Source organism: Chinchilla lanigera, unplaced genomic scaffold (assembly GCF_000276665.1).
Source record: "Chinchilla lanigera isolate Chin_1 unplaced genomic scaffold, ChiLan1.0 scaffold00065, whole genome shotgun sequence".
Classification (NCBI taxonomy): domain Eukaryota; kingdom Metazoa; phylum Chordata; class Mammalia; order Rodentia; family Chinchillidae; genus Chinchilla; species Chinchilla lanigera.
Window position 1 is genome coordinate 12,047,036 of NW_004955466.1, and position 26,917 is coordinate 12,073,952.

Consider the following 26,917-nt stretch of genomic DNA (forward strand, 5'->3'; position numbering starts at 1 on the left):
TAGTGTACAAGTATTGACACCTATTTTTCTGATCTTACAAATTTTCTATGGAATCAGTGTTAAATTCGATACCCAAGATCATATTTCACTATTGTAAAAATTATAAGTGCTTGACTTTTTAAATTCATGGAAACAACAAATACTACTTTTTAGCTGGGCATTGTGGCACACAGTGGCTGGGGCACCATGATCACTGGAGTTTGGGGCCAGCCTGAACTACCTGGTGAAATCCTGTCTTGAACCAAAAAAAACCTGTTTTTGATGTTAACTCAAGTGTTATTTTTGCCTGTTAATCTGTGCCCTTTTTATAGATTGTAAAGGCATTGGTTAGTGATCATTCAAGCTTTGAGTATAAAAACCTACAGTAAATAGTTGATAATACAGGAAAACCATGCTGAGTCAATAAAGTGTGAAGATTTCAAATGTGGTGTATTTTAGTTATATCTAATAACTTCATTGCCAACTTCCTGCCATTGAGGTTTCTATACAGATCCTGAAAAGTCAATCTTCACTGAATAATTGAGACTTTAGCTTGCATTCACGTGTAACAACTTTCATTTTTCTCCAGCCTTTGCATTGCTGGGGATTTAAGCCAGGGCATTGCACATCTAGGCAAGAACTTAGTGTACCCCTAGACCGTCACTTACTAAATTATTATAGGTTAGCCTTTATCAGCAAACTCTCTTTACCATGTTAGCTTGACACTTTAGCAAATTAATCTAATCTAATAAGGATTACACGTTTATACACACAAATACAGCTACGTTGTTACGTACTTGAGTAACACTTCATATTAATACATTTTATAGTTGTGGTCTTATAAAAGGGTTGACTGAAAACTTGGATTTGATATTACCCAAACCTCATCTGAATGATTAAAACGTGTTTTTTTCAAATGCGGGAAAGTTATTAAGCTCAGTTAACTCTGTATGGGAAAAAGAGTCACATAATCATTTTAGGAAGAATGTTAAATGTAAAACAATGTCTTACCACTTCTTTGTGATCCCTGAAATTTTCTGTAAGTGTATAACAGGGAAGTGGGGAAACTAAATTTTATGATTACCAATTTGACTGTACCTTTGGTCAGCTCGCAGCTTTTGTAATCAAATATTATCTCTTCCATTAAACCAGCAGCCCCTGTCCCAGCTATTCCACTTCAGAAACTGGTCTCAACTTTGCCGGCACACAGTGTGATGGGTGGCACGTTGTCCTCTGTAAGACAGATCCGTCTGTTCTCCCATGGGTCTCATTCCTGTTTTTCTTGCAGGAAATCTGAGACCGTCAACTCTTTCCTTTTCTTTCCTGCATGTTTAAACTATTCCTGTCTAAAGGATGCATCTCTTCAGCCTTACCCCATCCCTTTAGTGGTACTGGGGATCACAGCCAGGGGTTCTCTGCCGCTGAGCCACATCCACAGCCCTTTTTATTTATTCTGAGACAGGTTGCTAAGTTGCCCAGGTTGGACCCAGACTTGTGACCCTCCTGATTGAGCTCCCCTGTAGCTGGGACTCAGGCGTGTGCTGCCCACCTGGCCTCTCATCAGCTTCTAAAAGATGCTTGCCTGTCTCCAAGCCCTCTGACACCTCCATTTCCCTTGTATCAATGTCCCGACGACCTCTCTGCTGTCCCTTATGTTGTCTGCACCCTCGCAGCCTGGTTGCTTAGTTCTGTACACTGCACCTGGCCTTCTGCTCACTCTTGTCGTGTACGTGGTCCTCTCACCACAGCCAGGACAGCTCTTTTAGAGCCACCAGTAACCTGCAACAAACGTTTGTTCTAAATCAAATTCTTGTTTTACGCCATTTGACCACAGTGGCATTCCTCGCCAACACACCTAACTTTTTAGAACACTTGACGCTCATGACGTGACATTTTTTCCTTGTTTGCTTCCTCACCAAAGGATATAATGACTCCATATCTGTGTATGCATCACACATGTTTCTTCTTAGCTGCAGACATTTAGATCAAACTGCCAGGCAGAATTTCTTGTCCAGTACATACTCAAATTGAGCACACGAAGGACTGCTCAGCCCTCCCCAACTGTGTTCCGGGAAGCACTCTCCACCCAGTTCCCAGCCAGGTGCCTGGGAGTTGTCTTGATCCATCCCTCCCTTGCCCGGCCCCTGTTCTTTCAGACACACAGTTCTTGCTCTTTGACCCACTTGTGGAGTTCTCAGTTGGCCCACTCTGGTTTCTGCTGTCTGCCAACCATGGTCCAAACCATTGTTCTCTGCCAGACTGAGGCGGTGGCACTCTCTTTGCCCCACGTCCATGTCTGAGCTTGCCCTCCTGCAGCCTGGTCTCTGTACTACAGCTAACATAATTTTTGTTGTTTGGAGCCAAAACTATGTATGATTCCTTTGGAGATAAAGTAGTCTCAGGGCTTAAAGAGAACGTGATTTTGATTTTTTTTAATTGAAATATTTCTAAAACATGTTATATAAGCATAACATACCTCTTTCTAAAGCAGCACACTGAATATTATTTAAGCTCATATATTCTTCTAATAGAGTACTACTGTCACGGCTCTTGGCCCTTACACAAATGCTGTCAACTGTCAGTTTTTATGTATGATAAAATTTGACAGTTTTTCACAGTTTTTCTTGAGGTCTAGGAAGTCACTTTTATTTTGTTTTGTTTGTTTTTTGTTTTTAGAGACAGGGTCTCACTATGTAGTTCAGGCTGGCCTTGAAGTCACTCATATAGCACAGGCTGGCCTCAAACACGAAGCGATCCTTCTGCCTCAGCCTTCCGAGTACTGGGATTACAGGGGTGCATCACCACGCATGCCCAGTGTAGGAAGTCATTTTGACCTGTGAATCACTTGAGTTACCAGACTTTGGTTTTTTATTTTTTAGTTAAATACATATGTTAAGGTATAAAATTCTCTCTCTTCCTGTTTCTCTGTCTCTATCATGTTTCTTTCTTTTTTGAGATGGAGTCTTAGTGTGTTGCCTGCAGTGGCTGGCCTTGGACTCTCCTGGGTTTAAGAAATCCTGTTGTTTCAGCTTCCCAAATAGCTGGGGCTGCTGGTGTACACTGCTGCATATAGCTTTTCCTTTTTAAATTTTACTTTTAGTTCACTAAGGTGTTGTGACAACAAATGTCTGTTGTACCAGAACATATATCATCACTAAGTATTACGCCACTGTTAGCATATTTCCCTTTTTGGCTGGGGATATAGCTCAGTGGTAGAGTTTTCCTAGTACATATGAGGCCCTGGCTTTAATCCTCACCTTCTGTAAAGGTACAGACAAGTAAAGGTGACCACACCAAATGGTTTTCTCGGTTTATTCTTAGGTGGTGGTGTTTCAATGAAAATAGCTTAATGTGTACAACAGCGAATGAATCTGTATGAGAGACTTTGAGCATGTACTGTGCATGTACGTGTGGGAACGATATTGTAAAGGGAAGTTACGTTATCTTGTGTTTCTTGCCAGTGAGAACGTTCTAGAACCTGACAACAGATCTTCCCAAACTTTCTTTTTCTTTTGTATATAGCAATGCGAAAACAGGTTTAGAGAGGTTGCCCATGGTTTCACAGGCTCATCACAAAATTTTCTCTCTTTCTCTGTATTGTGTTTCTGTGAAAGCAGCAGGTGTCAGGGTCTTGGTCTTCCCCCTCCTCTCCATTAACACACCCCAGCAGCATCAAGTTAAACACATGAATCCATCATTAAATAGTTTCTGAATCAGTGAGTGGATATGGGCTATACAGTTATCCTAGCAAAGCACTGTTTGAAAACAAGATTTTGGGGGATTTGGTGTAAGGTTCTAGAAAGTTCATTTGAGAAGAGGGACCGTGGGCTGACACAGCTCTCTTTCCTGTGTTTTCTCAGGCCATGCAGCTCTGTAGACAATCTCATTACCTCACATAATTTTGTGAGTAGAGGTTATTTTTTGGTTTAAGCCAGATTGGAATCATTTTCTGGCCCTTCCACTAAGAGTTCTTAACTAATAATACTCCTTTGTGTTTTGCCCCTCTTACTTCTGATATCTTTTCTCCAGTCTTTTGTGCTTTTTTCTGCCTCCAATCCATCCTCCATAAATGTCTGTCTAAAACATAGATGGTTCCTGCCGGAGACCCTTTAATGGCTTTCAGGCCCTGTAGGATGGAGTCTAGGTGTTTTATCACAGGCCTTTGAAAGTCTGGTCCTTCAAGATCTGACCCACATTCACCTTTTTGTTCTGCCTTCTACTATTCAGCAGCATGGAATTTCTTACAGCTCCCCTGCCAGCACTTAGACATTGCTGAAAGCTGCTCGTTGAGTTGTCAGGAATATTGCCCCATCACATCCCTTTTGTATTGCCTGTCCCCTTGATCAGCCTTAAGTATAATAGAGAAAATATGAAATTTTTAAACTCAGATTATAGGTAAATATTAACATTTAAGATACAAGAAATCCAAAAGCCCTCAGTGCAGGAGCAAAGAGAGCTTTGTTTGAAGCAAAATAGTTGAGTGTGGCTTATGCATGTTCTATGCATTTACCTTAGTAAGATGTTCTGCTATGTATTTAAAAAAAAGTAAGGCTATTCACTGTACTGAAAATTATAGATGTTACATAAAAAGTTGAAGCAGCTACTGTGGTGACCACTGACCACCTCCCTGCCCTGGGAGAGAGCTTCCCCCTTCAGAGTGCTCTGCTGGCAGCTGGGATCCGGTAAACTTCTTACAGGTTTCAGGGATAGAGCCAGCAGGGCAATCAATAAAGAGAACCAAGAGGGCGATCTTCAGCATAGCGAAGGGGGAATGAAGCTGCTGGCATCCAAAATAGCATGACACACACAGATAGAAATTGAAGGGACAGTTTTTTGGTATTCAAAAGTAAACATGGTGCATGGTTACTGAAGTAACCCCTTAAAAAAGGAAAGGAAGGAAGAAACAAAAGGATGCTGTGTAGTCACCTCTAAAGGACACTGAAGGTCTTTCTGTCTGTCTGTCTTTCTGTTTCTCTGTTGTTGCTGCTGCTCTGAGACAGTGTCTTGTTATGTGTTCCAGGCTGGCCTTGAACTCACTGTGTAGTTCCAGCTAGTCTCCAACTCACAGCGATCCTTCTGCGTCAGTCTCCCAAGTGCTGGGATGACAGGCATGCCCCCGCCACATCTGGCTCGACATGGTCTTTAAAGCTGCAACACACATCAACAATTTTTGTGTCTTCTCGTACAACACACAGTTCAGGGCACCCACGGAGGTCGAGTTAACTCCTCTCCACAGTTTTTGTGCTCTCCAGGCTGGGTCCCAAGGCACCGCCTCAGAGCCTCAGTGAAACTGTGCAAGGGCTGGGGTTGCGCCTGGCAAGGCCCTGGGTCCATCCCCACTGCCACAGAAATCAAAACCAAAAAAAAAAATGGGTACAAGTTCCATGGGTCTGAGGGGCCACCACCTTTTACTGATAGATATTCTGGCAGTTTCAGCACCTTTTAAATTCGCAGTCTGGAAAGTGGAGTCGCTAGCTAAGGAAGTTTAATAGCTCTGCAAAAAGAAAGTATGCATTATCTTATTTTAAAAATTATGCTTTATTCATCTCCCTTCACAATAAAAAGATAGAAAGACGGTTTTACGCTAGGATTTATGCCATTCCTAAATAAAAATCATACATTTCCACATTAATTTATTGGGGAAAGGACCAGGGTAGATGCCAGCAAGCGACTGTGCCATGCTGCCCGTGTCTTCACTATTCTCGCTGCTTCTTTTTCCCTGTGATTTCTTTTGCATTTCTACTATCGTTAATGTTCTCTGATGCAGCGGATGTGAAACCCTGAAGAAAATCCTCTCGTTCTTCTGCACAGGTGTCACTTTATCCACATCTTAAACTGCATGTCAGTCACCAGTGATGAAAGTGTGAGTGAAAGAGGCATCTCCCAAACATCATAGCGCTTACCAGTGTCTAGGTGCTTTGGAGCGCTACAAGCAGGAAGACGTAAAGGGAAAACAGTTCCCCATTAACTCCTCCCTTTCTCTCCTCCCTTTTCCTCCTTCAGGGCCAGGGTGATCTTTCCATTATCTGATGCAGGATTACTTCAGGCGTGTTTCCTCCTCCTGGTACACTGTTATAATAGCTTCCGTTACCCTTCCAATCCATCAGACTCATTCTTGGCTGAGAACTTTGAAAAACACAAAACTCACCTCATTCTTCTTTTTTTTTGTCTTTTTGAGACAGGGTCTCGCTATGCAGTTCAGCTGGCCTTGAGCTCACTTTGTAGCCTAGGCTGGTCTCAAACTTGCAACAGTCTTCTGCCTCAGCCTTCCGAGTACTGGGATTACAGGCGTGTGCCACCACACCCGGCCTCACCTCATTCTTCTTGAGCACACAAGACCTCACATCGCCCTGAGTTCTTGTTGTTTGTTTGTTTGTTGTTTTGAGCAGGTTCTTGCCATGTAGATCAGGCTGGGCTTGAACACGCTGTGTAGCCCAGGATGGCCCTGAGCTTGTGGCGATCTTCCTGCTGGCAAGGTAGACTTTGCTTGACTAAGTGAAGGGGAGGGAGCACCTTCACAGTTCATTCCCTTTCTCATAATCATCTCTCAGATCCCCTGAGAGATGCAGCAACCCTCCACATTGACCAGGAGGGAGCTGCTCCAGGTGCGAAGGTACTGAGCAGAGAGCTGCAGTAGGACGCCAAGCCCCCGCAAGGCAGAAAGGTGCATGCTTCTCATCCCAGGCAAGTTCTAGCATACGCAGTTTTCTTCTAAAGGGGCGGGCAACACCACTATTTGCAGAAATAACCGTGAACAATGATTCATTATAAGAAATTAAGCAAATTTAATTTTTGCAAAACCGTAAAATATACTTACAACTTTCCTTATAGCTTTATTTTTTGATTTATTCTTGGTGAAAAAGAAATTTGCTGTCAAACAGGTATTTGTAAGTAGAATTTTTTCTTGTGTTTACACCCGATAACTGCGCTTACACTTCCAATTTATTGCCATGGTTCCTCATGGAGCCTAAAGTACTCTCCAGTCATTCGCTACTTTATGATAAAATGCCTTTAAACTGCTGGTTTTTATCGACATAAAAAAAATACTGAGCCTAGAGCCTTCACACTGAGCTACATCTCAACCTTTTTCACTTTTCTTTTTTGAGAGAATGTTTCACTAAGTCGGTCAGGCTATAATCAAATTTATGATCCTCCTGCCTCAGCCTCTTGAGTAACTGGGATTACAGGTATGGGCCACCACTTTCAGCTAAAAATATCTTCTTACTCATTAAGAATTTGTTAAAAGCATGGTCCAGCCTTAATGTTTGCCAGTTTTGTGGTTGATAGGGTGATTCTGTTGCACTTGATAGGTTGATTCTGTTTGTTTTTAGAAGCAACTTTTGAGTTAAAATCAGTGCCTGTTGCATAGAATTGCTTTTGCGTATCTTGGATGCAGTAGTCTTACTGAATGCTATAGATCGTAAATACTTGGATGAGGTTTTAGTGTGAGGAGAAAATATTGTGAATACAGTGCGCAGGCTGAGGAGATAGCTAGTCTGGTGTAGTCGTTTTGTTTTGTTTCTGCACTAGTAGTCCTATATGCAGTGACGCTTGGGCTGCTGGACTGTTGGGTTACTTTCTTTCTTTTCTTTCCATGACTGAACTCATTAGCCGCTAAAAACCTTGTAAAAGCCAGATTTTAAAATTCACCTGGTGAAAACCTGCCATCTCTTGATTTGAAAGTTAAGTCATGACCTCTTTTAACTGGATAGTAATTATTAACTTTACAAATTGCTGATTTTTGAGGCTTACCAGAACTTTGATTTAAGTTCCTTTATAATTAATAACACTGGAAGTATTTCCGTTATAAATCATTTTTAGTGAAAGTCCTGAGAGAAAAAGCAAACAAGAGAAGACCTTTACTGTCTTTGCCTGATTGCCTTATGGTATTTTATTATATATTTTAATTGACTACGTGTTTATTGATCCTGGCTGTGATATTAGGTATTAAAATTCTTAAAGGCTGACATAATTTTAAAGTGTCCGTTGCCCTGTGGACACAGAAAAATCAATATTTATTGCCTGAAAAATTGCCTTTCCTTTAAGTACAGCTTTGAAGAGACAAAAATATGAATTCTCCAAGAAAGGCCAATGAGCAAAGCAAAGTGGTGGGACAAGATTGGCTGCTAGGGTACAGGGCAAGGTAAAAGTTGCAGGGCTTACTTCATTGGATTTAAAATTTTTGTAAAACACTGTGGCATTCAAATAAAAAATCTTTGTAGTCTGTGACTTTCTAATCCTGATTTCTGTTCATTCAGCAGTATTTCTATGTAATACATTTGTCATTATTGTGTTTCTCTACCACCACATTTCTAGGCACCACATTGTAATTTTATGGTTTTAAAAAAAAGGAACAAATGAAATGAAAGCTTACACTCATTCCGGGTCTCTTTTCGTGGCTGATCGCTGTCCTCGTGGTCCTAAGGCAGCATGGGAAGAGGGTGAAGGGTCAACACTGTGTGTCTTCGTGGCTACACCAAATCACCTGGCCACAGCCTGACTCAGGTCACTGAGGTCTAAGTCATCCACCCAGCCCTAGCCCAGCATGTGCAAGGCCCTGGGGACTGGGGATTCAGTCCGTAAAACCTGGAAAGGAAGGGAGAAAAACCTTCAGTGATCTGGCATTGTATGATTTTGAGAAAATTCAGATTTCTCAACTTTAGTAAAATTTTATCCCCGTAGTTAGCTTTATAGATATGAAAACAGCAGTGTGTGACTTCCTGATTACTACACTGTGCTTTCATTTATTTTCTCTTTGCAGCCTGAGGAAGAACTTGATCCTGAAGAGAGGGACAACTTCCTCCAACAGCTTTATAAGTTTATGGAAGACAGAGGTATTTTCAAGCTCATTTTTTTGCAGTCTTTCAGTCTGGCTGTATGCATTATTATTAATATTGTGGGTATATCGTGTTTCAGTTAAAGCCTAAGGGTCAGTTCCATCTGATAATTGTTAGGTATTTAGAATACAAATAAACTTAATGTCTATTTTGAGTACAGATATAGATGAAAACAGTTTTGGTGTAAGGAAACTTAGTCTCCCTGGAACTTACAAAACCAAAAAATAATATTCAGAAATAGAAAATGGCCAGTTATAATGTTAATCTGAATGCGCACTTATTACTAAATATTTATGGCAAGTAAACTAGCCCAGTTGTTGGTCTCAACAAATTAAACGTAACGGGAGATCAGTCTCTTTCTAAATAGGATAGGATTTCTACCGTGGTAGAAGAAATAGAACCATTATAAATTATCAGACTCTTTGACATTCATTAGTCCTAGAAAACCTTTGGATAAATTGGTTCTAGACATTCTGTGGCTATCAGAAATCATCCTTCAGATTACTGCCAGCAGCTCTAGCATTTATATTAAAGTAATGAGAATGAACCACATTCTAAAACTTAGAATTATGTATTCAAAAACTGTACATGTTTGTGACTAAGTGAGCCAGCAGCATTCTGGGCCACAGCTTGTAGTCTAAGGCTTCAGTTCTACCTACTCTGCTGGCAGTGATTTTATTACAGTACCGAGACAGGCCCATACATAAAGCTGCATAATGACTATAGAGAATATTTATGTTCTCTTACATCATTAAGTGTTCTTCAGATATGTGCCTCCAATTAAAGAAATATGGAGAACTAGAAGTTGATAGCTTTCTTTTGAATTTGGGTTTTCAGTATGAATAAACATTTTATTTTTACCCTCTGGTATTATAAAGGTACTCCAATCAACAAACCACCTGTTTTGGGCTATAAAGATCTCAATCTCTTCAAACTTTTTAGACTGGTCTACCATCAGGGTGGATGTGACAATGTAAGTATAACATTACTCTTTGAAAAATATATGTGATGAACAGTGAACCTGCTCATCAAATTTTGCAGTGTTACATGCACCTTAATTAATAATACATTTTGTTAAAGAACATAGAATGTTTGTGTGGAAATTTTCCCTTTGCAAATGTTAACAAACAGAAACTTAATTTTCCAGATCGATAGTGGTGCTGTATGGAAGCAAATTTATATGGACCTTGGCATTCCTATTTTGAATTCAGCTGCTTCTTACAATGTAAAAACTGCTTATAGAAAGTAAGTGATATAATTCATTAAAGAATACATATTTGCAGGAAATATTTTCCTTTTGATGTGTAAAAATGAAACAGGTGTATTAGTCAGCTGTCCCATTGCTGGGGCAAATACCTGATATGGGCTGGATCCAAGGGTGGAAAGGCATGGCAGAGAAAAGCTGCTTACCTTATGGTACCTGGGAAGCAGAGAGGAAAGGCCAGGGATCAGATAGTCCCCAAAGTCACACCACCATGACCCACTTCCTCCAGCCAGCCGCCAGCTGCAGATAGCCCATTTAGCTACAAGGTAGCCCATCGATGAGGTTAGTGCATTCACACTCTGCTCACCTCTGTAGGAGTTTCTCAATCCAGTCGACAGTAGGGATTAATTGACACAAGAAGTATGCATCAACTAAGACACACAAATGTTAGAGAAGGTATATAGAAAGGCATAGGAAAATCAGGATGTAGGCATTATTCACAGCCCGAAATTATTAACATCAATGGGTCTGCTTTGGGGCAAACAACTTTCAAGTCGAAATTGTGATAGCTGTGTTTTGCTTTCAAGAGCTTAAGTTTCTCAAGAAGTCATTTTCATTTATGGTTGGTATTTCTCTTTACAGTTCTGTTGAGACACCCAGAACTTAGTAACATGGAAAAAGTACTTTTGAAGAAATGACCCAAAGTCTTAGCTTTTTGAGATCCTATGCATTCAGTAGTATAATACTCAAGTAAAATGGAAAGGCCAAGACTTACTAAAATGACGTGTCGTTTGTTTAGGTATCTCTATGGTTTTGAAGAGTACTGCCGCTCTGCTAATATTAGATTTAGAACCATTCATCACCATGAGCCAAAAGTAAAAGTGGAAAAAAAAGACTTAGACGAATCAATGGCAGAGGCTCTAACAGTAGATCCAGAAATGCCGTTAGTAGAAGTAAAGAGTGAGCTGGAGGAGAATACTGATTCAAACAGTGAGAGTGAAAGAGAAGAGATCGAATTAAAATCTCCCAGGGTGAGTATAAAGGGTAGTTTTATCTGACTTATTTTAAGCACTATTTTTAAATTTTTATAATGGATGTCTTCAGACACAGAAGTGCTAGAGTGCACCTAGTTTATTTTACAGAACTTAGTTATGCTTCAGGCAGACTACAGCTTAGCTGTTTCTAAATATATCTCACATTATTCCCTGTATTCAAAGAGCCTTTGTCTTGTTTTCCCATGTCTGCTCATTCTTGTCTTTAGTCAGTCGCGAATATTCCCCTCCTTGAAGTCTTCTGCTTAAATGTCACCTCGTTAAATCTTTTCTTTGGTATCAGGAAATGAACTCAGGACCTCCCACGTGCCAGGCAGGCGCTGTGCTGCTGAGCTACATCCCCGGCCACTTCATTAAATCTCGCACTGGCCACCTAATCTGAAAGTGTAGCCTACTTCCTCTCTTGGGCATTCTCAGTCCTGCTAATGTGCCTCTTCTCTATACTTTGCTTATGTATTATTAGGTTTTTTTGGTCTTTTTTCCCCTCATTCTGTGCTTTATTATACTCTACAAGGGCAAGGATGTGTGTGTGTGTACGCACATGTGCGCGTGCATGCATCTACACGTGCATGTACACATGTTCAGTGCTAGGGATGGAACCCAAGATGTTCACGCTGAGCTAAAGCCCAGCTGCGACCCCCCTTTTTGCGACAGGTTTTCACTGAGTTGCCCCAGGTGGACTCAAACTTGCAACTGTCCTGCCTCAGCCTCCCAGAGTGCTGGAATTAAGTAGGATTACAGGCCTGCACCACCACGCCCAGCTCATGTGCTCTTTTTCATTGATAGATCCCAGGCACCTAGAGTAATGCCAAGCATATAACAAGTACTCATCAAAAGCTGTAGAATTAGTGCGTTTCCTCCATACAGTACCTGTGCTCCTGTCACTTGGCCCTGCCTTCCCTCTCCCTTCACAGCACCGTGGGCAGCTCTGTTCTTGTGCACACTGGCTTTGTCTTCCGACTCTTCTTCCCTTCAGTTAGCAAAAGATCTATGAAAAACTGTCATCCACAACCCTTCTCAGTGTTCAGGGATGGCTTCATAGTCAGATTTATCACAGAAGTTTGTTTCCTGTAAAATGTCTTACTTCTCAGTGAAGTCAAATTTAGTGGAAGAGGTGAAATTGCCTTTTCCTACAGTGGTCTAGAAGCTGTTTTCACACTGCAGGTTCTGATTGTCATCTTGTAAGTGGAAACCGCTAGTGAATGTCATGAAATGTCTAAACCAGTGTTTCTTGTTTTCCTTTCAACTTTAACTTTATTTTCTAAATTATGGTAAAGTGAACATAACATACAAGTTAGCATCTTTGCGCCTAACGCCATTGTGTTGGCACTGAGCATGGTGTGGCTGTCACCTCTCCAGTATCCAGCTCCAGGATGGTGTCACCTTGCAAAACTGAGCTCCGCTACCTGTTAAACAGCAGCTCTTTCTTCCTCCTTCCCTCAGCCCCTCACACCACCATTTTGTTTCTTGTATCCGTGAGTTTGATACTCTCGGCACATAAGTGGAAGTGCGCAATATTTATTATTTCACTCGGCATAATGTCTTCATGGTTCATCCATGTGGCAGCACGTGCCAGAATTTCCTTCCCTGTTAAAGATGAGTGCGCCGGGCATATAGCCCAGCAGCACAGCACCTGCCTGGCAAGCACAAGGTCCTGAGTTTGACTCCTGGTACCAAAAAAAAGAATGAATGATACTGTATGTCTTGTGGATGTACTTTCTTGTATTTTATAAAGACCTTTCTCATCCTGTGTAAGGTGTACAATGTACTGTCTAGTATGGATGAAACATAAATATATCTTCCCCAAGATTTACTCTCATTTTTTACTACTACAAAAAGTGCTGCTGCCAGGCATGGTGGCATATTCCTGTAATCCCAGCACTTGGGAGGCTGAGGCAGGAGGATCGCTGTGAGTTTAAGGCCAGCCTGGCCTACATGAGTGATTTCAAGGCCAGCCTGAACTATATAGCAAGACCCTATCCTTTAAAAAAAAAAAAAGTGCTGCAGTACACACACATGTAAAGAATATCCTCTTCATTTATCTGCATATGGAAACCATACTTTTGGAAATGGGATCTCTGGGAAGCACACAAAAGTTTGATAGGTACCAATTGTTTCCATTCGCTTACCTAGCACACGGATACTGGGCATTGCCTACATGGGAGGATTCTGCAGTGCAGCGTAGGTCCTTACATTCTGCAGAAGTAAATTTCTTCTTTTTTTGCCTTTGAGGTGTAAATAACACCTAGGAGCTAGCAAAGTTTGCTTGTTGGGTACCAGCTGTGAAGGGTTTGCTTGTTCCCTGTGTGGCCAGCTCTCCTCTTGCTGTGTCCCCTGGCGCCATCGTGCAGGGGCAGTCTGACAGGATGGAGAAAGCACCAAAGGTCCCCAGCTTTGTGGGCCACTGAGCACGGAGGAGGCTGGGCGGTGCCTGTTGTGTGTCTGTCCCTCCCCTCCGCCCCATCTCCACAGAGCCTCACTCAGATCTGCTCACTGTTTTGCTAAAATATGGTCATGCACAAATACAGTGACAGTGTAAAGTTTGTGTTAATAAATGGTAGAATTAGACCTCGTAGAGCTTTTAAAGAGGCGAGGACTTAGGGAGTTGATCTGATTACTGTTGTTAACCTTTTGTCGTTAGCATTTGGAGAATTCATTTGAAATTTTTACTGTAATCAAGAAATGTCAAAAATAGAATCAAATATAGTGAACAAAGAAGACTGATGGATAGATTGATTTGCTATATCCTCAGCCCCAGAGGAAACTTTTATTTTTTGTACACTTTGTAGCACAGGATCATGGTAGACCTGGACATAATTAATGATAGAGATAAATTCTTTCAAAAGGAAGAAAAACGTATTTGTGAACTGATTGGCTTTCAGGGTCTTATCTCAAACCAGAGACCAGACTGGACATTGCTGTAAAGGCTTAAGGAAAAATGTGTTTTTCTGGTTTTTTCTCCCTTGGCAGTAATGACTATTTTCAAATTTTTATCTTCTCTCTTAGGGCCGAAGGAGAATTGCTCGAGACGTAAATTCTATTAAAAAGGAATTTGAAGAAGAGAAAACAGAGGACAAATTAAAAGATAATGATACAGAAAATAAGGATGTAGATGATGACTATGAAACTGCAGAGAAAGAAGAAAACGGGCTAATACTGGGGAGAAAAAATACACCAAAGCCAAAAGAGAAGAAAGTCAAAAAGCAAGAGGGCTCCGACCGAGACTCAGAGGGCGAGGAAGAGAAGAGCCAAGAGAGGTACATTATCTTACGTTTGTTCCCCAGAAGCACCTGTCTCGGGTTCGACAGCGCTTCGCTCCTGCTAGAGATTCAGGGTTGAGGGAACGTTTTCTTATTGGGACTTCCGTTCCTCTTGTCTAATGAAGGTGAGACACATTGTGAAGATGATGTGTATTGCCTTCCGGAATTGGAGAATACCCGGTCGCACCATTTTAATAGCACTTGTGCCCTAAACAGTGGCCTCAAAGAAGGCTGCGCCACCCAGTCAAAAGAAAGGTCCTGCAGTTGACAGCAGGGAAGGGAGCTGGAGAAAAATGGAGGAAGTGGACAAGAGGAAACAGCGACAGCAAAAATTCCATTTTAAAAAAGGTACAATGTGGGAAAGCTAACAGACACGGGTGCACAGTACTAGCAGATGTTTCTGTGTGTTAGCTTTGATCTAAGACAGCTTTCTTTTTCAAGTTACTGTGTTAGAGTAAGTGGCATGCACCCCTGATTCGAGTTTGCAAAAGACGTTCTTGCCCCACATCTCATCAGTAAATTTCAGCTTTTTAATGTCCATCCTGTTTGCTGTTGAGTGAAAATGGTTTTTCCACATACTAGACACATATGGACTGAATTGACTTAAACGTAGCTCAAAGTCAGGCAGGCCAGCAGTGAAATGTCTGACCATGCTTGTTGGTGGCCATTCTGTAAATGTTGTCATCTACTAATTTTTAGGTAATACTGAGTCAAATATTAAATGAGGAATAACAATATAACACGCTGATTTGAAATATAAACTCTCCTTGTAGACACTTTGCATTTTATTATGTGAGTCTAAATTGTCTGGAAGTTGAATTGGGAAGCTGCCTTTGAGAAAGGTGAGCTGCTGAACTAGTGATTGAACTAGTGACATCGTCTGAGACCTAACCGAGAGGTATATAGAAATACTGGAGTAACTGGTGAGCAGGAGAGGCGATAAGATTTAGTGTGCACAGGTGCACCTCAGTGACGCGTGAAGCGCCTTGATAAGGAGATGAAAGTTGCGTAGCACAGTGTAACTAGGGTTAAAAGTGGGAGGCGGTAATTAGAGCCAAGCATTGTACACAATGAATCTGTACATGAGTAACATGTGGCCGTTAAAGGGCTTTATAACTGATGTGCAAAGGGAACAAAGATGTCCTTCGAAGAAAAATGCATAGACAAGTATGAAGAGAAATGTTTTGTTTTATTAAATCACAACTGTGTTTACAGGCAGCAAACACAGTCCATGTTCTTATTCCATAGCAGGAATCACAGATAAGGGGGAACTTCACTGAGATTCCTGTATCAAATAGTTTTTCTCATAATGTTTTGAAATTACCTCTCCAGGCAATTAATTGAAAGGTATACCGGGAGAGAATATATTCCCGTTGTCAATCGGCTGCCAGAGCTTCTTGGAGTTGTGTCCTGTAAAGGCACCAAATTAATGCTCTGTGTTTATTATAGAGCACAGTACCTTTTCGTAAGCTTCTAAAAGTTGTAATTCCAGTGCTCTGGGAGGCTGGAGCAGGAGGATCACAAGTTTGAGCCCAGCCTAGGCAACTTAGCAAGACCCGGTCTCAAAATAAAAAATTTGAAGAAAGGGATGGGGATTTGCTCAGTGTGAATGTCCAGGGGTTAAATCCTCACTGTCATGCAAAAAACCACCCAGCCAACCTCTTAGGATATTTGGGTGGTTTTTGATGCAGTTCGCTTCTAAATACCCCAGGGCTAGCAGAGAATCCCCCTCAACACAGACACTGGGATTGAACCCAGGGCCTTGGGCTGTTTGAGCAAGCTCTCCAGCACTGAATCACAACCCGAGCCCACCAGGAGAATGTTTTATGATGAAAATGTTAAAAATATTGTTGGACTTCTGTCTCTGAATCTCCTTTATATCTGATTGTCAAATCAAAGGTCTGATGGGAAGAGAGTGAAAAAATAGAAATCAACCCAAAACATGTACAGCTTTGTTCTCCTTGTGCTATTCAGTGACAACAAGGGTCTTCATATTTAAACATTTGTGGTTTCCATGTTAGTGTGGGTGAAACCTCTAAAATACAAGCTAGCCAAAGACATGATTATTAAAGTAGATAGCCCTTGTTCATTATTTCGAAGTAAAGCCACCAGGCCTGCTAAAGACTATTCTAAAATGTGCAGAATGTAATAATAAAACACATTTAAATTAATTTCATCGTAGGAAGTTGTGAAATACCTTTGTATCATTTTCACATACCAGGTGGCACTTCAGTATAAATCCAAAGACTTTTCAGAGCATATTGTTTCTATTTTACTGTATCAAAAGTGACTTGTTTGGCTCCATTCATCATTAAATGTGGTTATTGATTGGCTTTTAAGACTATGGATTTACTTTTGGTACAGTGCATAATAAATTCCTAAGGAGTCCATAAAAATCTTCTCCTTCTCCTCCTTCTTCTCCTCCTCCACTGACATGTTATTAAGGTAATGCTTAGGGCGTGAATACTCTGCACTTGGGGTTTTTTTTAGAATTTATCGTTTTGCTCTCCATTAAGTTATTAGTAGCATTATCAGTGTTATAACTTACTGCAGGGAAGAAACCGAGAGCAAGTGTGACTCTGAAGGGGAGGAAGACGAGGAAGACGCAGAACCCTGTCTAACAGGAACCAAGGTGAAAGTAAAATACGGACGAGGAAAAACTCAGAAAATTTACGAAGCCAGCATTAAAAGCACTGAAATTGATGATGGAGAAGTTTTATACTTGGTACATTACTATGGATGGAATGTCAGGTAAGCAAGGAAGTATTTCCTTAGTACTGAGACAGTGGCGTGTTTGAAAAAGATCACGTTAATGTTGCGAAGAGCTGAAGCAAATGGGGTGTGGGTGTGGCTGAGGGATTGACAGAGCACACCTAGATTCTGACTAGCCCAAGCCTTTGACGTTTGCACTGCTTTCCTCGCTGTGTTGGCTGCCAGAGCCTCCGCCAAAGAAGCTGGCTTTGTACTTGTCCACACGAGGCAGGTCAGGGTCCTATGAAGTCACAGGGTGAGGTCTGGGTGTCCGACCTGCAGCTCTGTTAGGCAGACTTCGTGTCACTTACCTGAAATCAAGCTGTGCCGAGCATTTGAATAATTCTGACTTGGTTCATTAATAAGAAGGCATGTCAGAGCATCAGTGTGAGCTGCGTCTGCCAGGGAACTTTGGGGTAGGTTGATGGAAATGAGGCTTTGATACTGGGTGCTGTCAGGAAGCCGGGCTAATTTTATGATTAGTTTTCTTAATAAATCTTCCCGGAAGGAGGAGAAAAACCTAGGTCAAAGTTAACTTTAACTAATGAAGAAGAAGCAGTGGGTCATTGGGAGGAAGAAGTCTCTTTTGTCATTTTGGTGGCTTGGACATGCTCCTGTTCTTCCCAGTGTTCAGACCTGATTAGGGAATAGTCCTTTTTTTTTCAGCAGTGCTGAGAAGTGAACCTGGGAGCACTCTAGTACTGAGCTCCCTCCCTAAGCCCTGTTTCCATTCTTGTTTTTTGTTGTTTATTTGTTTGTTTGTTTTTAGAGACAGGGTCCCACTGCATAGTTTAGGCTGGCCTTGACTTCACTTTGTAGCCCAGGCTGGCCAGTGATCCTCCCCCCCAAGGCTGGGATCACAGGCGTGTGCCATCACACCTGCCTTGTTCGGGGGTTTTATTAATCCTTCGTAGGCACAGGCACAGAACCAGCTTGTCTGATCTTATTGATGTTGTGTGAAATTGAAGAGCTCACAGTAGCACCAGTGCCCGGTGTCTTACTTACTTTCTCGTTGCTGGGACAAAATACCTGACTCCCACAAGTAAACGCGGGAGAGGTTTATTTTGTCTGTCAGTTTGTAGAGGTTTCAGCCCACAGTCAGCTGCCTTGGCAGAGGAGAGAGTTCAAGGGATGAAGAGGGAGACAGACCCTTCCAGGCCACACCCCCAGTGACCACCTCCTCCCACGGGGCTCTGCCTCCCCAATCACATTTAGCTCTGAACTTGTGAGGGTACCAATCCAGCACTGCACCCCCGATCCAGTCATCCGCCAAAACCCTGCGTGTGAGCACATGAGGCTTTGGGGGACATCTAGATATCAACTGTAACACCCAGCCTGTGCCCAGTCAATTCCTGGAAGTCAGGGGCTCCTTTTCTTTCCCCTTTAGAAAAGCGCATGTGTTAGGTTGAGATCTCAGCTTTCCCTGGCTCTCCCCGTTACTGCTCCAGGGTTTCTCCACAAACAAGAGGTGTGTTCCGTGATGCCTCAGTTTCCTCCTCACTGAAATGGGGAAAATAAAGTGCCTATTTAGGAGAAAGTTGGAAAATAAAAGTAATGCCTATGTGAGCTTGTAAAGCACTTGGAATACTCCCTGCCCTTAGTAGCGCAGTGACTGATAACTGCTTTATTTTGTTAGTGTTTTTTGATGTGGTATCATTTTAAAGGGTATGAACTTAGTGAATTGAATATACATTTTTAAAATTTGCTTTTCCCATGTACTGTTGAATTCAGGGAGAAAGGACCACTTGCCAGCTCTAGGTCACTGTCTTTGCTGCTGTAGCACTTCGTAGCTGCCCTCCCTTCTCAGATTTTACCCAGTGCTCTTACCATCTCTGTGTGTCTCAGTTCTGCTTGCTAGAATTTTCCCTTCCTGTCCTCCTTTCTCATCTTTTCTTTTTCTTGCTCGTCTTTTTCATTTTTTTGTGACTCTAATCTGTAGTCTGTTTATGATATGTTCGGGGTCTCCTTGTCCTCCTCATGAGGCACCTGCTGGTTTCTCGGACGCTTCCACGCGCCTGGAAGCCCATCTGATTCTGGCCTGCTTGTTGAGATACAGCACCTGTTGTTCCGAAGTGTGGAGTCAGGTTTCTAAAATGCCAGCATCACAAGTGTGAGGGTCATCCTGGTCTAGTTGAGAAGTCCCGGACTGCCATTGGCACAAGCAGTAACCCATGACTTGGACTGGGCCAGCGTGGTCTGGACTGAGTTACCCAAGATCAATCCTAGGCTTAGGAGATTTTGGAATTGGACAGTTAACTCTTTGTTACTCCTGGGTCAGTGTATCGCTCTTACCACGTTTACCAGACTGTACTTGATTTTCTTACGTGTTTGTTTTTCATATGAGACCACATTGCATGAGAGCCAGGCCTTGTTCTGTGTGCACTCTACTCTTCTTGCAGCGTCTGGCATGTTGTAGGCCCTTGCAAACGCCAAGTGATGACTCTTTCCAAATAAAGTACAGACAGATACCTAAGTCTCTCCAGGGCTTACAGCCAGTCCTGTTTCAAAAGCTTTACATATTAAAACAAGGGGAAAAAAACCCTTTATATATTGGACTAATCCAGCAGGAGATCATTTTGAAACCATAGTGTGGATATCATGTACCAGCTCAGCTGAAGTGTGTATTAATTGAAACCGTGTCCTTACTTTGCACATTGCCATGGTATCTGGTTTGTAAAATGAAGGTATAGTTCCCAGACGTGAGTTTATTAGCATAGTACAGCTTAATGTGAAGACTGCCTGTAGTTTTATTACTTAAATCTTGAGGTCTTAGGTTTTGTTCAGATGCTATATATTCCCATACAAACACATATGTAAGAAACATGATTTAGAGCTGGGCTTAGTGGTGCATGCCTATAATTCCAGCACTTCAGTGGCTGAGGCAGGAGGATTGCTGGGAGTTTGAAGCCAGTCTGAGATAATAGTGAGACTCAGTTTCAAAAACCAAAAAAATGTGTTTTATTTCTTGATTTATTTGTCTGAGTCTAGTAACTTGGGCTGGGTAACTTGAAATTCCAAAGCAATGTCAGCCTTTTGGAAAAAGGTGCAGAGGAAATGAGTCTTCAACTTGAGTGAAACATAACAAACTTACATAAAGAAAATCATGTATCTCTTAAAAAGTTCGTAACCTGAAAGGTGACACCGTTGAGAACAAAATTTTTATTAAAAATACTGGAAGCTAGAGAGAATTCTTAGGAGGAGAAGAGAATTTACAAAGGATTTGATAAAATATTCTGAAACTGATCGTACCCCAGATTTGCATTTATCTAATTTGTCTTTGTATTACTCATTAATAGAACAAATACGAGTACAGAATCTGCTGATAATGTCAGATCTGTGGGAATTATGGAAAATAGAGAAATGCGAACTGCTTTGAATCTGCTTGGAGTTAGTTACCCACACCTCCCTCTGCACTTGTAAAATAGTCTGACCGCTCCCCATGGAGAGTAGACTCCCAGGTCCCAGGACAGCTGCCTCAAAGGTCACTGAGACACTAGCCCCACACCTTTCTCATTCCTGCCAGTACTGGATATGAACTCTTTAGCTGCTGTTTTTGTTTTGTTAGGGTATCACTGTGAAATGGTAAATTTTTGTTTTTAAGGTATGATGAGTGGGTGAAGGCTGACAGGATCATCTGGCCTTTGGACAAAGGTGGACCAAAGAAAAAACAAAAGAAGAAAGCTAAGGTATCTTTATAGATTCCTATTTTCTTTGCTGGGCATAGAGAGCAAAGAAGTCACCTCCACCAGAGCACTGCGTTTGTTAAGACAGTTGGTGACCTGCATGGTTACAGGGTTGCCATTGGCTGGTGTGTATACTAAAGGGGCCACACAGCTCCAGGAGAGCGGACAGATGTCCAGGGTCTGCATCCAGCATTCTGGTGTCCTGCGGTTAGTCCCAACGCGCCTAACACCCTGTGTTCGGCCAAGCCCCCTCCCTCACCCCGAACTTTGGCAGCCGCTGACACTTTACTGTCTCCAGAGTTCTGCCTTTTCCAGAACGTCATGTAGCCGCAGTCATGTAACACAGAGCTTTTCAAATTGATTTCTTTCATTGAGAAGTATGCTAAGGTGTTATTAATGAATCTGACATTCTCACTCTAATAATCATCTTGATGAGATAGTTTCTGTGTTATAACTCAGGCACTAATAAACTAAAAATGTTAAATACATCACCACATAGCTTGATGGAGAGGTGACAACCAGCAGTCGCCGTGGCCTGGGCTTCAAACTCAGGCCTGTGGGTCTCTCTTTATAGGAGAAGGGTAGAGTCAGGCTGACAGTGGCGCAGGAGCGGCGTCCTGTCCTCACTGGGGAGGTTGAAGGTGACTACCCTGATGTGAAGGTGCTGCCCCAAGGGTTGCCGAATAGGAGGATCGGGGGGAACCACCAGTTTTTCAAAAATGGGAACTCTCATTTTTAAATGTGGGGAGCAAATATAAAATTGTAAACACATGTGCTGGCAGTCGAACCCTTCCCCATACCCTCAGTCTTTAGCCTGGGTGCTGGAGACCTGCTCGTGTTTGTGTTCGACATCTTCCATGTCTGCAGCGGCTGGAAGGGCCCAGCCCTCGGACAGCGGGAGGTCGCTGCAGTGTCACTGGCTGTGTGACAGCAGCGTCCTATGCATAGGTCAGAAAAGGCTGCTTAATTTTTCTATAAGCACAAATTAGGAATCAACAAACAATGACTGACCTTCGTTTGTTTTGATAGTTTTCGTACAAGTAGAATGTTATCTTTAAGTGTTGACCCTTCTCACACATTTCTTCATTCCTCAGAACAAAGAAGATGGTGAGAAGGAAGACAAGCGGGAGGAGGACAGGCAGAAGACGAAGCGGGGCCGGCCTCCTTTAAGGTCTGCCCTCTCCTCCAGCTTGCCCTTCGGGTTATCTAGGACGGCAAACAGTGACGGAAAATCAGGTACTGTTCTGCGACTCACTTCTGTCCGTTAGAATGGGAGGTGCTCGCTTTCGAGGGTCACCAAATATTTTAAAAATCAGAACTATTTCTATAATCACACCTCATTTAGCAGCGGGGATACATTTCTGAGAAAGATCCCTGTGCAGACATCATGGCGTGTCTTCCCACGAAGTATGAGGCCACGATGCCACGAGGTGATGGGCCTGCCAGGCCACTACCGTGCCTGCCGTCTCGGACCAGAGCATTGTTTTGTGGTACCTGGCCATAAAACTGCTGTTGTGTGAAAGCTTCTCAGTTCATCACCCAGGTTTCATCTCATATGATTTAAACTACAAAATTTAATTGGAAGCTAAAGCTTATTTTGCTGTATTTTTAATTTAAAATTTAGGAATATCTTCATCTTGGAATACCTTTTCTTGTAAACGTCTTAGAAATACATTTTAGCTGGGGATATAGCTCAGCGGCACAAGCGCCTGCCTGGCGAGCGTAAGGTCCTGAGTTCGATTCCTGGTACCAAAAAAAAATTCTGTTTTAATGAGGGCGAATTGCTCCTCATGCTCCCTACCCCATGCTGTTTTCCTTTGAGGCACACCGCATTGTCTCCTGTATGTTTAGAGCTCTTCACTGCAGAGCTAACAACCAAATGTGGAGCATAAGCATGTTTTGTGGTAAGTATAGATGAAAATATTTCATTCTGCTTTTATTCTTTTCTGGCGTTTCATTTAAGACATTCTTAGTGGTTGTCTTACTCAGCATCCCCTTCCTCAAAAGAAATGCTGTTCTGAATCACGGGATTGCCAGTAGTCCATCTCCCCTTAGTGCTATGGGGGAGTGGCCAGCAGGCGTCTTTTCTCTTTACTGCCATCTACTGGAGTGTGGTCGTAGTACACAGGTGCACAGATGTCCCAAGGTGAAAGGTACTCAGGTGGCTTGTTCTCGTGCAGTGTACAACCTGCACGAGTAAACATAGCAGCCTTACTAAAACTACTTAATGGTAGAAGTATATTTTAAACATGAGAAAAATGAATTTGTGTATAACGGCACCGCAAAATAAAAATGTATTTACCTTATCACTTGAAAAATTATTCACTGTTTGCCTTTTTGAACTTTAGTATATGAGTATGATAACGGGCAGAATGTTTATATTTCACAGTTCATTATGTAGTCTTGGAATTCAACTTTATTATGTAAAGAATTGTTTGACATAAAGGCAAGAATATCTTTTGAAAGCAGGTGGCTTGCCTGTACTTTCGTGTCCATTACTAAGAAGAATATGAAAATTTTGAGAATTCACATGGCTCATTTTAAATGTCTCTTTTCAGAATTAAGTGAAATACCATATTCCTGTCTTAGGACACAAAGTGACCATCATACATATGAATCAGTTTCTGCTAGATCCTAGGTCACACCATTTAATATACTCATATTTTACTGCTAGTCCTTCAATTTTTTTTCTTTTATGTGCTACACTGTGGTCTAAGTAGTACTAGTGAAGATTGCAAAGTAGCCACTTACACAGAATTGAATATTCTATGTAATGTATTTTCACACATTTTACTTTGAAATTCCCTCCCCCTAAATTTTTGGTGGAAATGTCATGATTTATTTGATATATGAAATTTGTATAGAGAGTATTCTTCATTTTTATTTTTTTGAGACAAGGTCTTACTATGTAGTGCAGGTTGAATTCACTGCATTCCTCCTGCCTCAGCCTCCTGCGTGCTAGGATTACAGGTATGTGCCACCACACCCAGCCTGTACAGGAAATATTCAGGCACATAATTAAAAGAGATTTTTATTATATCATATAGCAACATTATTAAAATATCATAAGGTTTTGTTGTAGAATGAATTGTGACAGTAAAAACCTGAATAGCACAGTATTTCCTCTTGCAGACTCTTGTTCATCTGATAGTGAAACAGAAGACCCTTTAGAGAAGAGTTTGATCAGTGAAGAACTGTTTCCTGATTCTAAAGAAGAACTAGAAAAAGCTGACACTGTAAATGATGACACGCTCGACGAGGAGACCGCGAAGATGGCTGCACATGCGCTCCGGGAGCCAGACAGGACGCCTGGGCCGCGGCCAGAATCCCTGCAGCCCGAGGCCGGCGAGGATGAGCAGGTGGCCCAGCTTTTCGGAAGCAAAGTGGAGCAGAGTGAGGACGTCAAGAAGGACCCAGAGAAGTCGCCAAAGGGCAAGGGAAGGCGAAGCAAGACAAAAGAGATCTCCTTAGAAATCCTGAAGCTGGCGTCCTTTGGCCCAGGGGAGGCCGGGAGTGAGGCTCCGGGGGAAGGCCCGGCGCCCGACCTTTCCTCACTGGACAGCAAGAGCTCGGCTCCCGCGGTCGAGGATGAAGTCGACCCATACGGGAAGGACAGAAGGTTGAAGCGGAAACTGCCCGGGCAGCCGTCCCCGGAGAAGAAAGCCAGAATGGAGAACGGGCTGGGCGCGGCCGGCAGCGCTGCGCAGGAGCGCACGGGGGCCGGGGACAGCGAGGCCCCGGGGAGCCCAGAGCACACGGGGGTCCCCCCTGCCCGCTGCCCCTGCGTGCAGGACGCGGCTGCGGGTGTCGCGCCGCTGCGGGACGAGGATGACGCCCTGCCGCTGATCGGGCCCGAGACCCTGGTGTGCCACGAGGTGGACCTGGACGACCTGGACGACAGGGACAGGACCAGCGTGGAGGAGACTGGCTCCCCGGGCCCCGGGCCACCCGGGCTCCCCGCGGCCGCCTCCCCGCTTGCCCTCAGCCAGGACGGGTCCCGGAGCGAGAGCGACACCACGGTCGAGGTGGACGGCGTGGCCCTGGAGGTGGACAGCGTGGCCGAGGAGCCGCAGGAGGGCCTCTGCGAGCCGGAGCCGGGGGCGGCCGGTGGGCTGGACGTGGGCCCCACCGCTTGCAGCGAACCCGCGCCGGACCGGGAGGGCAGAGAGAAGGGTGAGGCTCCGCGGGTCGCACGGTAAACCATGCCTGGCTTTAAAAGCCCCGAGTACCGCCCTGCAGGGTGGTGCCTATAGAAAGCAGTGCGTTTCAGGCAGTAACTACCCTCTGCTCTTCTTGTTCCTTTTCCTTCAAATTCTCTTTCCCCTCATTTCAGGTCAGAAAAGACCAAGTGATGGAAATAGTGGATTAATGGCAAAAAAACAAAAGCGTACCCCAAAACGAACAAGTGCCGTAGCCAAAAATGAAAAGAACGGAGCAGGTTGGTGCCTCCATGCCGGCAGATGTGCAGCGGTAGTCATTTCTGCAGTTGGTTGGGTTGATCATCGGTGTCAGTTTAAAAACGTAGTTGGTTTATTATTTTATAAAAATAGTCACTTTCTGTTAACTTCTTTAAATTTTTAAAAATTTTTTATGTTTTTAGTTTTTTGAGATAAGGCTTCACTGTGTAGTTCAGGATGGTCTTGAACTCGTAGTGATCTTCCTGCCTCAGCCTCCTGAGTACTGGGACTACAGGTGCTACCATGGAGTCTTAAGAGAAGTGCCCAAAATAGTACATGATTCTTACCTGGCTCCTGTTGCTATAAAGTGTGTGGTTGGGTCGTGTGGGGCTCTGATGATTCCATGGGAGAAGTACATCCATGATAATTTCCTGGTGTGGATGGCCGCATGGTTCTGTTACATTGATGGTGGTTGTAAGAACATATCCACAAATTCAGAGATCATTTTCCTGTCAAGAAATGAAGACTGATTTGCCTCCCTTTGAGTGTGGGATGGTGTTAGTGACCCACTTCTAACAGTAGGAGTGAGGTTGCCTTCAGAGGCTGGGTCACAATAAGCATCTCTGAGTTCTTGCTCGGGTCACTTCCTCTGGGGCAGGCTGGCTGCGTGTCATGAGGCCATTCAAACAGCCTAGGAAAAGCCCAGGCAGCAAGAAGTTGGAGGAGCAGCCGCGGCACCCTGGAGCGCGTCCTCCAGCCAGGTCGGAGTCCTGGCTCAGAGCTCAGGTGCAGTGAGAGGTTCCTAGGTCTGGTTCCACAGCCAAGCTGGTCCCCAGTGCAGAGCCTCAGATGCCCCAAGATGTTTGCTTAAACACTTGTGGTTTTTAAACTTAAGGTTTGGGGCTAAGGTATAACACTCAGGAGGTAACTGGCCCCCAGAGAAATCACACACAGAAGCACTCGAGTGGCAAGACAACTTACTGTCTAGTAGGTTAGATACAGTTTTTTGATGTTGATTGTATAATTTTTTTTGTAAATTCAAAATTATTTCAAATACAAAGTTTAAAAGATTTTAAAAGGAGGGAAAGAAGGACATGATCAATTCCACTGTTGAGAAAGAATCTTTGGCTTCACGAAAGCAGTGAAAGGAAAATTAAAGAGATCTGGGAAATCGCTGGGATTCACTTACGAATGAGAAGAAAAAGGAGCAGAAGTAGAATTATATAGGATAGCCTGGCATAGGTGAGTAGAAATGGATCAGAGAGAAGCATCAGTAAACCCTAGTGAGGTCAAATAAATTCCAGATGCTTTTTGGCCAGTAGTGTTTGGGACCCTTAAGAGCACAGAGGTGAGGTTAGAAGGTGTGGAGGTCGGGATAGCAAAGAGCTTTTCTTTCAGGAAGTGTGACCCTGGTGAAAGGGAAGGAAGTGTGCACTAAAGGAAGCTCCTCTCCTTCCTCCTCTCGGTAAGGCTAGGCAGGATCCAGGCATGCGAGTAGACTCCGGGAAAGGAAGAATTTGAAGAGAAAGAGACATAGGTGGTTGATGTAGGGGCATTCTAGAGGAGCTGGAGTAGCTAGTGCTAAGCGTAAGTGCAGAGATTATTTCCTCCAGTAAGGACTTACCTTTTTCAGACAAAAAACAAACAAACAAAAAAAAACCCAAACCACTAAGGACAGATACAGATGGGAAGGCAGCCGGGGAACTGAGTGTTCAGTTTCAGCTTTGCTTTTTTGGTAGAAAGCAAGGGTGGTT

At 43.0% G+C, this 26,917-nt stretch overlaps 1 protein-coding gene across 2 annotated transcripts in view; it reads left to right on the top strand.

Annotated features, from left to right (window-relative positions):
- The window catches only part of Arid4a (AT rich interactive domain 4A (RBP1-like)), a 70,080-nt gene that overhangs the window by 29,448 nt on the left and 13,715 nt on the right, over window positions 1-26,917 (top strand). For both annotated transcript variants that reach the window (XM_005399213.2, XM_005399212.2), the window contains exons 12-21: window positions 8,741-8,813; window positions 9,695-9,789; window positions 9,964-10,061; window positions 10,820-11,051; window positions 14,079-14,329; window positions 16,886-17,083; window positions 20,685-20,769; window positions 21,861-22,002; window positions 23,899-24,939; window positions 25,100-25,204. In XM_005399213.2, the coding sequence (XP_005399270.1) occupies window positions 8,741-8,813; window positions 9,695-9,789; window positions 9,964-10,061; window positions 10,820-11,051; window positions 14,079-14,329; window positions 16,886-17,083; window positions 20,685-20,769; window positions 21,861-22,002; window positions 23,899-24,939; window positions 25,100-25,204 (2,320 nt within the window). The remainder of the gene's footprint in view (window positions 1-8,740; window positions 8,814-9,694; window positions 9,790-9,963; window positions 10,062-10,819; window positions 11,052-14,078; window positions 14,330-16,885; window positions 17,084-20,684; window positions 20,770-21,860; window positions 22,003-23,898; window positions 24,940-25,099; window positions 25,205-26,917) is intronic.